General features: G+C 30.9%; 1 protein-coding gene across 1 annotated transcript in view; it reads right to left on the reverse strand.

The window, feature by feature from the left end:
• Positions 1 to 731: 731 nt before the first annotated feature.
• LOC123294294 (open rectifier potassium channel protein 1) overlaps positions 732 to 12954 on the reverse strand; it is a 29673-nt gene continuing 17450 nt past the window's right edge. The window contains exons 2-6 of the mRNA XM_044875426.1: positions 7338 to 7508; positions 5465 to 5586; positions 3541 to 3763; positions 2784 to 3049; positions 732 to 2157 (exon numbers count right to left, since the gene is read on the reverse strand). Coding sequence (XP_044731361.1) covers positions 820 to 2157; positions 2784 to 3049; positions 3541 to 3763; positions 5465 to 5586; positions 7338 to 7508 — 2120 coding nt within the window. The 3' untranslated portion in view covers positions 732 to 819. The remainder of the gene's footprint in view (positions 2158 to 2783; positions 3050 to 3540; positions 3764 to 5464; positions 5587 to 7337; positions 7509 to 12954) is intronic.

The raw sequence follows: 12954 nt of genomic DNA on the forward strand, positions 1-12954 counted from the left end.
AAGAAATTCAGAATTAAGAGTTCCTAAGACTTTTTCGGAGTTTTTAAGATTTATTTTTTCTTTCACCACACAATATTTTTTCCACCAAGGGTTAAATGGCATAATTTTAATGGCGGGAATAAATGCTTTGGCTATATATTGGTCTCTTTTATATTAAAGTCTATAGTCAACACACATCTTATCAGAGCTGAATTTACCATTTAGGCAGCCTAGTCGCCAAACAAAAAAAAAAATTCCGCTTTTATTTTTTCCCAGGAATCCCCACCGCGAGCTTCGCCCATCTCTGCTTAGGTGGACCTCCACCAAAAATAAACCCATTGGCGAAAATTTTAGAGCTTCTCTAATACTAAGTTTGGCAGTTCCCTATTACAAAAATGCCGCCCAAATTGACTTTGAATTCAGCTAAGGTCACTTTTTATGTCTTCATTTAAAGCTACTAACAGTCTATATTTAGAAAAGCTACTTAACTTTATTTTATCTATAAAAGCTACCTTAATAAAAAATTTGTCTAGTCAATCTATTACATTAAATTTTTGTTACATTTAAAAATATATGAATAAAGGACCATTTACAAATTTTTCCATCACATAGAAGAGGTTTATGCCTCTCGAAGGAGAGCTTATTGTTCGAAAACATTGCTTCAAATGCATGAATAAAAATGCAATGCATTCCTTCTTAGATTGTACAGTCTTATTATTCAATTTCATTTAAATAATAATTTCACTGTTTTTAGAATATTTCCTACGTATATGCCATAAACATTTGGAATATTCCAAAATACTCAAGTTATCAAATAAACAACCGTTTGAAAAATAAGTTTTATGGTTTATCAATTCTAATATCTGTCAAACTGTCATGTCTTGTTCTTGCATTTCTATTTAAGGCTTCATGTCGTAACGAATCTGGACGAAATCTGGGTCGAGGCATATTTTGTGACGTTGGATACAAGGAATGACTCCGAACTCTTTCAACGGCTGGAATGCGCAATGAAGTCCTTACTGGCTGCTGCCGTTCATTTTGATAAAATGATGGGGGAGCCAAAAAATTAGTTGATTTGTCATTTGTTGTATGTGTTGGTGGTAATTCTACAGGCCGTACAGAAAATCTACGACTTGATCTGGCCGAACCAGTGCTAGGAGGGCGCAAAGACATTCGACGACTACCACTAGGCAAGGGTTTTAGAGAATTTCTTCGTCCATTGTTTGACGCTGGTGTAACATTTGGAGGGAATAATGTTAGTAATGATGGTAATTTTGGCGGGGTTAAACTAGCTGTTCCTAATTTCCGACGAGGTGTCGATCCTTCTGTCATGTTATTTTCCATTTGTGTATTTAAAGATGTGATTGCTCGAATTAAATCTCCCACAGAAGTTTCTTCCAAAACGTTTCCACCACCGCCCATTGAGAATAAACTGCCGATACCAGTATGAGTTGAATATGGATTATGTTTAGCGTGGATTCCATCAGATGTCATGTGAGCATATTGAGCTGGTGTCATGTCACTAGCATCGGATTGTCTATGATCATCCTTCGACCGCATGAATGGTTTCTTTATCCTTGCTATAATTCCTTGAGTATTAATTATCTTTGATTTAGTAGAATCTAATATTTTATTTTTAGTTTTTTTACGTATTTCTTGTATTTCTTTGGTAGCAAACGGTCCTGACCAAGTCCAATCAACTCCATTATGGAATTTATCATCCACAGGAATGGTATATTCACTGTATGATCTTTCTCGATGTAATTGCTTTTGAGACGTTATTTTTTCACCACCGATTGTCCAGCCAGAATCACGCCATTTTTCACTGGCTAATATTTGACTGTCAGCAAATCCATGGATACCTTGTAGTTGGTTACTAGATTCATTTACGTCTGCTTCAGAATGGTATGTACCTAGTGCGTTTACTACTTGTGCTAACAAATCACATGGTTGAAGTAATCCATTAGCTGCGAATGTAGCTTTACGATCAATTCTTTCGAGGTCTGTATCAGATTGAACACGTCCAATATCTTGTTCAACAAATGAGTGCACACTTTCTGAATATGCTCGCCTGCGTTTTTGTCTGATAGAATCTTCTCGATATAAGGTTAAATCTGGACAACTGGAACTTCGCTCTCGTAGCGTTGGTGTATAGTTAAATTCATCACGATACACTGGCTAGAAGTTAACGAAATATATCATTAAACTTTTTTTAAGGAGATAAAAATCGTAAAGCATGTTTCGGTGTCTTCGAGATTTATTGAAACTTACAAATGGTAATATAAAGAGAGTGATCAAGTCTCAAGTATCAAAGTCTGTAAGTGCATAGGCTCAACAAGACTTTAGCTTTGTTTATTAGGTACCACATAAAGATTCAGACTGATTTTGCTTATAAAATGTACGGATATCAAAAAGGTATGGCCTCACAATTGACGGACTATGCATGAAAACAAAAAGAATGTACACTCGTACGGATATCGAACCCTCAATCTTTTGCATTTCGAATCAGTATTTTAACCAACAGATGGAAGATTGGAAGCACGAATTGTATACACGACTATCAAATATCCCAATAGAGAGAAATATTGACTTCTAAGCCAAAATGCTAGAAGCTGTAGGTTCGATATTCGCTCACATTTATTTTTTAATAAGTAGCATTAATGCAAGAAAGTAAATAATTCTTATTTTGTACGAATCAACTTTAGGGGCAACTTTTTGTTTGTTTTTAAAGTGGATTTTCAGAAAAATTTTGAAAATTTAAACTTCGCAACTTACTAAGCTTTATCTTAAATTAAGAATAATACCTTATAGCGTAACATATGAATTTCATTTAGAACTTTTCTTAGAATACCCATGTCGCTTGTAAAACCATTCCATATTTTTGATTGTGTATTTCTGATATTACATGCCAATTTATGCTCTAATTTAGCCATTTGTTTCGATCTTAGTCCACGTGTTATAAAACCTAAAACCATGACTAGATATCCAAGACCAAATACAATCCAAACAATTAGAAACACTTCGTACATTACAAACACAAAGTTATTAGGAACATTTTGATCATTCACTCCTGAAATTTAAAAAGTATGATTTTAAATTTAATTATAATTGTTTATCCTTTTTTTCTTTGTTTTCTACTTTATGACTTCATTGGCATTAAATAAGGTATTTCAAATTATCACCGAATTATATATCAAAAAATTAAAAAAGCTGTATCGAAGGGTGTTACAATTTTATATAAATTACTAAATACATTCATAAAATACAAATTGTCTATGCTTTTTGAGAAATGATAGTCATTAATCATAGTTTCGCAGTAAAATTTATTTTCTACAAATTTGCTTATTATGAAACTTTAAATTTTTGCTTGGGTAGTTAATTTTAATAAACTAGAAGACTCAAATGAAATTTTGCCATTCTTTATTTTCGACTTATTTTGACCTAAGAAATACAATTCTCAGAGATGCAGCGTGAATTTTAGTGACTTTCTGTCGCCCTAATACAACAATGGTCTAAATTACGCACAAATACGAAATGTTTATTTATTTAAGTAATATTTACCGGCTACAAAATCTCCAAAGCCAATTGTTGTGAGGGTAACAAATGCATAATATACAGCCACATCATAATCCCAATTTTCGAAGACCATAATAACGTATGCAGGGATAAATATAAAAAATAAAAACCCAGGTATTAAATACAATGCAATTTGTCCACATAAACCTAATTTCCATGACTCATAATTCACTTTATATGATTTCCATTTTTGATGTGTTTTGATAAACTAAAAATAATAAAGAATAAAAATTGTTTTTATCAAACTATTAATTTATTGTATCTAATTCTAAGCTTTTACATGACACCCATATATTTGGGCGATATACAATCGAACCTGAGTAAGACTTTTCTGAGTAATTGACTTTTATTTTCTTCTAAGACATAGTACTTTTCATTGTTGTGGAAATTTGGTAAAGTGGCAGTTGAAAACAATAAACGAAATAAAATATATTAGGTACATAACATAAGACTTTTAGTGAAAGTGTTGCAGTTATTGCAGAATGGTTTTCTTGCAGATTAACAAAAAACTGAAAGGTGATACATAGGCTCTTAGCTCACGTACAAAAAACTAAGTGGTTCCACCACTTTTGAGGTTTTGTACATTTGTTTTTTATTTCCTTGCAGCCAGCGTTTTAAATAACAAATTTTTGGTATCGGGGCGTTCTTTTACGTCACAGGCTTGTAAAATTTTTAAAATTTACTATCAATTTAAAGACTTTATAAGTTCAAACTAATAAATTTTCGTTTTGTGTTATTCCAACAATCATTTTGCTAGATCTTCAATGAAACTGAATGTCCGATTATGTTTTTGTTACAATAAAAAAAAGAACGGATGTTTTTCAATTTGATGCTTAAAAATTGTCCTAGCCCCGTGAAAAAGAAAGTATCGCTATCAAGAATGTTTTATGTAAAAAGTTGGCGGTAAGGATATAAAGAACGTGTATAAAAAATTTCAACGATGGTGTAATAAGTTTTATTCTAGGATATCTTACGTAAAAAAAAATCCATGAACCCTAACATTCTGCTGCGTGGTAAATAAGCTTCTGAGTCGATGTGAAGCGGCCATTTACGAGATAGAGGGGAAGGGAGAAATAAAATTAGGGAATATTGAGAAAAATGTCTATACTCTTTACCAGATACATACTTCTGCTAGACATCCCCCCTCCCTCCTTCCAAACGAACGGAAAAGGGTAACATGGTTTGATTGATATTTATAGCCAAGAAGGGAAGAGGGGATATGTCTGCTAGCATTACGTAACATTTGAGCAGTCATAAGGAAGCTTATTTGGGAAGGAATAGACACTTGTTTCAATTTTTACTCATTTTATTTCTCCCTCCTACTCTATCTCGAAAATGGCCACTCTGCCATACATATTCTTATGAGATGAAATGCTCCACATCGACTAAGCAGCTTATTTACCACGCGGCCGAAAGTTAGGGTTCATGGTTGTTTTTACGTGCCATGTCCTAGAATAATTTTTGGGATTGCATTATGCATGACCAAGTGAAAGTGTAGGGAGCCAGAAATTGTTCCCCACTGTGATAGAACCAATTTCAATGATCCAGAAACCATAGAAGTGCTCAAAGGCAATATGGAAGCAGACACTCAAATGAGAATGATAAATAAAGTGTTGTTCTCATAAAAGCGTTGATAAAAGGCTTTTACAAAACAGATTAAAAAAAGCAAAATTACACGAATAATAAGTTATTTTCTAAGAAGTTTTAGCAGTTTTAATAATTCTAAGTCATAGAGTTTGTGGGAGGGGGAAGCGGTTGACATACTGCTCAAAGACTTTTCTTGTTTTACATTTACGATTCTCGCTTACTCAAAGTACGATTGCATTCCACTATACTTTCATGTAGTACCAAAGTTTACATCTCCGTAAATAAGATTGTAAATTTTTTTAAAAATAATATTAAAACATACCGTTTTCGCAAAAAAATCACCTAATGTTGCAAGTAATATACCATTGATTGGAATGCCTATTAGCGCATAGAATATCATTAGTATACGGCTAACCATTGTTGTGGGTGCTAAATTACCATATCCTGTAAAATAAATAAATATGAAATTATTTCATAATTGAAATTTTGAGTTACATCCTGGTTTGACATTGTTCATGAATTTATTTATTTATTACACTCATATTTGAATAATTGAATCAATTAGCCATTAATTAATTATCATATAACTTATAAAAAGAATAAATTTGGTGCAAGTATTCAAATGACCTTCGTATATGTAAAGCAAAGTTAGTATGAGTACTCGAACAACATTCGTCAATTCTATTATTTTAGAAATTAAACCCATAATGACTTCACATATCGTGTAATATATACAACAGTAAAAAAATCGTAGAAAAACTCAAAAAACCGCTATCACTGCGTTGTAAATTAAAAAAAATTAAGAACCCACTATTTTTCCTTTTTATTCGTACGCACGCTTAATGAGAATACATGTTACATACGTACTTGTTTTTTATCATGTACTGGTTTTTGGGGGAACTGAAATATAATAGACTCTCGAAGTGGGCGGTACCGAAATTTGAGAACCTACGGGGTACCCTAGGCATCCCGGGCACCAGATACCTGGTGCCCAATTTTTTCGCGTCATTCATATTCAGTGACCCAGAAAACCCCCGAGTAACGAGTTTAGACCGATTATATAACGAATTTTCCGAAAAATCCATGAGACGATATACCAGGATACCGTTTACCCTGGATACCAGGTAACTCGGAGACCCCAAAAACCCTCGAGTAACAAGTTTGGAATCATTTCCATCACTATTAACCGAATTGTGAATTTAGTATATTTACGGTTAATTTAAAATGCAATTATAAAATGCATATTATTTATGCAAATTGCATATTTTTAATTTCTTTAAAATCAATTTAGGTTACAAAATTTCCTGACGTCCTAATGCAAAAAACTTCATTAAAATCCGTCTTACTGTTCAAATCGAACTTCAGTGTTCGTTTCTGCGACTATAAGAATAAAGAATGTTTGTCAAGTACTTTTCGAAACCGATTGATTACGTATGCTATGCGTAGTGTGTATGTAGATATAAGACGATCGGCAGGCTCTCCCCAGGACTCTGCGCTCGGTTTCTACGCATCCCTTGCACGCTCGCATAAAGACTGGGCCTGGTTTAAACCACATTTTTCTCTGTTATCTAATTTTTCTTTCTCAATCTCCAAAAATGCAAACAAAAATATTCCTGTAAATTTTGCGTCATTATAGACCCGCGGTCTATTCAGTAAACGATATTAAGGAAACGGTAAAGAAAAAAAATTATGTAAAAATTAATATTGCACGTTTCCTATTTGAAAATTTGATTTGGTTCAAATTGGCTGAATCACGAACCTTTAAAATCAAAATTAATATCTTTCATTTTTTTGAGCATGAAATTTAGATAAAATTTACTGCTTTTCGTGCTTTGCAAATCCAAGGTCATTGTTTTTTTATTGGAACAAAAAATAATCAAATTGTTTAAATCACGATGTATATCCAGTCTTTTTAATACTCAAACAAAGCTTTGCCAGAATGATGTTTGCTTTATATCTAAAAACTATTCTTGGAAATAGCAGTTCTTTTGATAAGTAAAAATCGCAAAAATACGACTTAAGATCTCCAAAGAAAACAAATAAAGAATCTTTTTAAGACGAGTAAAAAAAAAAATCCCTCACAAACAATTGATCAGCTAAAAAAACTTAAAGTTATGCTAAAGATCTCAAATCCAGAACCTTATCTAACGATACTTTATTGGTAAAATGCATTATGATTTTAAAGCTAAACTTACCAATTGTGCTTACTACTGTGAAAGCAAAAAAGAATGAATGGTAAAAATCCCATAACGGCTGTTTTAATTCGGTACTGTTATCTACTGGACGTTCACAAAAAACCGAAATCTTATTCAAAATGTCTTGATGAGTCATTTCTCCCGATGGCTTATAATGTCTGTTTAACAAGTCTGAAAAAAAGAATAATAATTATTAAATTATGCAATGTTACTTGTGATATTACGGGAACGTGTGGGGTATTAGTGAATAGCTCTTCGTAAATGATATTGGTTAGTAGGGAGTAAATAAATTAATATAGTGCCACCTTTTAAAAAGGGTTTTGCCTTTTAAAAAAGTAAATTTTAAATGATTTTTCAGATGGAATTTTTGTCTGGAAAATTTAAATAACATTGTTTCATTATAAAACTAAATCATATTAAAATTAGCCCACTGAAATTATTTGAAAATTTTTTGGAGTTGGCTCTAACTCGGTGTTGCTGTCTCTCAATTATACATTTGCCTTGCTAAAAGTACATGCAAAAATATTTTTTTTTAATTGTCTTAAAATGATTTTTAAATCATCAACTTTCACCTACAGAGAAGGGATTTTCATTACACGCAGTAAACACAACCGCTATCGGATGTCAGACGTACTTCATCCCTAATTATTTTCTGGAAGATATATCCAAAATTCAGTCTTCTTTTTGAAACTTTCTCGTGACGTTAATTTTCGTACTCTTTTATCCAAACATTTTTTATCATAATCATAATAAGTTGATTTTATTAAAAGTAACTTATAGTGAAATTTTTAATTGATTTATGAAACATAAAAATAGGTATCTTTAAAAATGAAACTTCGAGATATATGTTTCAAATGCTTTTACAGAAATTTATTCTTTGTTTTCATAAAAATCTTTTTTTTCATGTCGAAAAGTTGTAGGTAACTCGTTACTTCAGATATAATTTGATATAAGTGGAAAATATTATTATTTTATAATGCACTATTTATAATAAATAAATTATAATTAAATTAATTTATAAATGTATATTTTTTAGTTAATTAATAATTCTTATTTTACAATATATATGAAATATACCAAGGTATACTAAGTTTAGTCCCAAGTTTGTAACGCTTAAAAATATTGATACTATGAAGAAGATTTGGTATAGGTTTTCATAAAATCACCTAATTAGCCCATTTCCTTTTGTCTGTCTGTCTGTTTGTCAGTCGAGTAATCTGCATCACGATTACTCAAAAACGAAAAGAGATATCAAGCTGAAATTTTTATAGCGTGATTAGGACGTAAAAAGTGGGGTCGAGTTCGTAAATGAGCAACATAGGTTAAGTGGGTCCATAGGACCCATATTGTAAACCGTTAGAGATAGAACAAAAGTTTAAATGTAAAAAATGTTCCTTATAAACAACTATAAAGTATATATAAACAACTTTTGGTTGAAACATTTTTTCGTAAACATCACTGTTTACCCGCGAGAGCGCAAATTATGCGCAAATTGTATAGTATGTATTATATGGGAATATCAGTTGTATATGTGTGACATGTATGCATGTGTAATGTGACAGAGTAATCAACTCTGTCTATACATAGTATTTCAACAATTAACTCCAATTGTTTGTTTTCACTTGTTTATTTATAATTTTAATTGAGTACAACTAAATAATGTTGATAAAGTCTATTCCTACCTAGTTATGCATTTATTTGCAAATATTTTATGATAAAATTAAAAATAATTCTTTAACCTTAATAAGTAAAATATAACTCATCGTTAAAAAATTCCATTTGTATGACGCATTACAATTCATTCGAATTCATATCATTGAAAATAATGAAAATTTTTCTATGAAAATTAAAAAAATTTTTTTGTAAATTTATAAACCTAAATCTAAGTAATAGTTAAAGAAAATATCCTTTAAATAAAGGATATTTTTCTTAAAGTTATCAAAATACTTATAAACACTAATTCAATAAAAATTTTACTCAAAGTAAATTGGACTTGTATTTATAACTTTATTTTATGCTTTTTTTATTACCAGTATTTTTCCCATCGCTTCCACCAAGATATTATGTATCTGTATTCTTTGACCAAATTTTTATCGGTTAAGTGTATTATCAAAAGGTTTCTTAGTATACTTAATATGCGTTAAGCAATGCATCTTAGTGAGAGGTATTATACCTATACATGTGTTGAGCATGTAGTTGTAAGACGCTTGGAGAGTGGGATTTTCATCAAATTCATCAGTGGTTCAGGCTTTAGTATGCCTTAATATGTATGTATATAATACCTCTCAATTAGATACATTGCTTAACGTATGTATTCTGTCATACTAGTGATATTGATATGCCTAGATGTAACGATCACAGATTGTATAGTCCCGTAATGATTTTAATCGGACATTAAAGAGATAAATGCTCATCTTAATTTGAATAATTAATATTATGGAATATTATCTGCGCTTCCACCATCAAAGACTTTTTTAGGAAATCGTTAATCTTTAACATCATGACCATGCTAATCGGGTAAACTTATAGTTAATTTTTTTTTGCCATCGGTCCTGGATAAGTTTGCGAAGTTTGTTAAGTGCTTATATAATGAAAATGTTGACGGAAATAACAATAAAAAATGTCAAATAGAATTATTTTATTATAGTTGTCAGTTTATTATAAAAATATTGGGTACTCAAATGAATTTTGCTGAAAAAAATCATAAAAATTCTTTCAAAAATTATAAATTAAATCTAGGCATTTATTTGTATCATAAAATATTATTGCCTGTGACTTTTTTAAATCCACAATGTCATTTCAAATGATATAAATTTATTGACGATGATTTGTGACAAAATTTTGTTTAAGTAATCGTGACTACTCAAGATATTATATTTAATTAATACCTTGACTTCAATCGTGTGTAAATATTGTAAATATCTATTAAAAAAAAAAATTAGTTCAATATTGGAACCTGTAGATTATATCAAGGATTTTTTAATACAAAATATTAACACGGGAGATGCAAGGGAAAAACCTGTGCTATACAAACAGTGTTGCTAACTTTAGTGGTTTTACCATTTAATCCTTTAATATTAATTATAATTTTGAAACACAAATGTGTAGCTTAAAGGATAAAAACACACTTTCTATGCAAGAGGTAATGAGATCAATACCCCCCCCCCCCCTCTGGCGCTGTGTTATACAAATTCATAAAATCAATTGTCGTAAAAAAAATAAAAAATAACCAGTTCCTTAATACTAACAGTAAATTTCAAGCTTAATTTTAATGCTACCCCAAAGGCCCAATTTTTACGAGGTTCTTTTATTCACTTGAAACAATTAAAAGATGAAACTGCATTCGCAAGTCGAGTCTCACAGGACTAAAAGGTGGTCATGGTTAAGCCCTTGCAAGTCTTGCAACACCAAGATTATTCACCACCTATCGCCAATCAAAAGGTATAGATATAAACATAGAGAAGTTTTCCCTAACACTCATATAAATATAGAGAAGCTTGTTTGAAACTCGAGCAGATAGGTAGCGGTAGACCTAAGTGTGGTCTCGGCGTCTCGCACGAAACTTTGAAACGGGGGGAGAGGTATTTATGCCACTGCATTTTCACGAATTTTCTCAAATAACGTTTCAGGCTTGTCATAACGAAGTCACGACGTTTTATTAGCATGGTAATCAACAAAATTTACAAATAACGTTTTCTCAAATAACGTTTCAGGCTTGTCATAACGAAGTCACGACGTTTTATTAGCATTGTAATCAACAAAATTTATAAATAATATGTATTGTGACCTACAAGTGTTCAATTAACTTTTCACCTGAGAAAGTACAACGGCCCAAACTGGAGACATAATTTACATATGTATACGAAAAGACGTAGGTACAAAATAAAACTTGCTAAATAATTATGTTGATCGATGAATAAAAATTAGTCTAAAAATAAGTTTAGAAATATAAATAAATTATTATTTAATTATAATATTAATTTTTATTTATTCAATAATAATATAATTCGAAGTAAGTAGCTTTGGGTACCATCTATCTTTATAGACCGACAGCCTATGGTAGACTTTTTGTCGGCCATTTAGAGAATTGATAAAAAAAAGTTTGGTAGTTAACAAAAATGAAATTATAATAATGATTCGAGAATTTAAATAATGGAAATCGAGTTTTGCGATTTCCGAATTTCGACCAGGATTTTTAATTGCCGTTTATGTTGAAAAAAGTCTTTAACAGCATAATAAGTAGAAACAAAGAGTAGAATGTTTGTAGGTCTGCCATTGACCTCTTTTATAAATGGCAGTTAAAAAAATATAGTCGAAATTTAAAAATGGAAAATCCTGATTTCCAAAAAGTTAACACTCGAGTCACCACTGTCTGTTCCTCGACTGCAAAAGAGTGGTAATATATATGTAAGTATATGTATGTGTGTTCGTAAGTGGCACACTACAAACAAAACGCGTGGGCTGATTTTAAAGAATCTTACGTCAATTGATTTGCCTTAACCTTGCGAGTGCTACTGTAGATATGGAGTAATGAAAATTCAATATAGTGACCACTAGAAGCCATTTGTGAAACAGAAAAAATGAAAGTCGGCAAACTATGTTAAATGGTCTATCATTGAATAGCTATTAAATAAACAAATCAATTGAGGCGAGAATCATTAAAATTGGCTCACGAGTTTGGTTTATAGAGTGCCACAAAGACAAAACATAGGTACATACATAGGATGAAAATGAAAGTCGACGAACTACGGTAAGTGGCGTATCATTCATTTTTGAGAATCCAAATTAAAAAGTGTAAAATACATAAATTAATTTGAAAAAAAAAAAAAAAAACCAACTGCATTAAATAAAAACTCAAAGGAAAAAAACAAGTCCAGCAGTTTACTTAGCGACTTTATCAGTCGTGACCCATTATTGGGAAGATTTTATCCAGTCTAGATTTTAATGGGAAGTCTATACTGCTAGACTTGATCTTTCCTTTTCAGTTTTTATTTAACGCAGTCGGGTTTTTTTAATTTGAGATTCAGTGTAAGTAGCAAACTTGTAAAGGATAGTGCTATTGCACTTTTTATAACTTTATATTTTGACGACTGACACTGAGTGTTAAAGTTCTTAACACAATTACAGTTAATTTAAGTGTTCATAATTTTTTTAAAGAGAGCTACACACGAAATAGTTTAGTACTGCACAAATCGGTAAATAAATTTTAAGTTAAAAAAGTTTGCGAACCATGGTTAAATTTTATTTTTTTTACTACCAAAAACATATCTTTTTCAATTCTCTAAATGCCAGACAAAAAAAAAATCATAGTAATTTCGCTTTATTATAGGCTCACGATCTTATACTGTAGGTATATTTTCTTGTAAAATTTTTAGTTTAAATAAGTATGATGAATTAGTATATGAATGATAATAGGAAAATGACGATTATCATTCGTTCCAAGGTTCTTTTTTTAAGTATTTCAATAGCAGCATTACAATCAACAAAGTATTTATAGATAAATGTAAAAGTATATCATTTAATATTATTACTAAGGTATAAATTATATAAAGCAATATTGACTTTAATATACAGGGTGTCCCAAATCACTGGACCAATCAGTAACCATGAATTTCTT

The sequence above is a fragment of the Chrysoperla carnea genome, chromosome 2 (genome assembly GCF_905475395.1).
Source record: "Chrysoperla carnea chromosome 2, inChrCarn1.1, whole genome shotgun sequence".
NCBI classification, from domain to species: Eukaryota; Metazoa; Arthropoda; class Insecta; order Neuroptera; family Chrysopidae; genus Chrysoperla; species Chrysoperla carnea.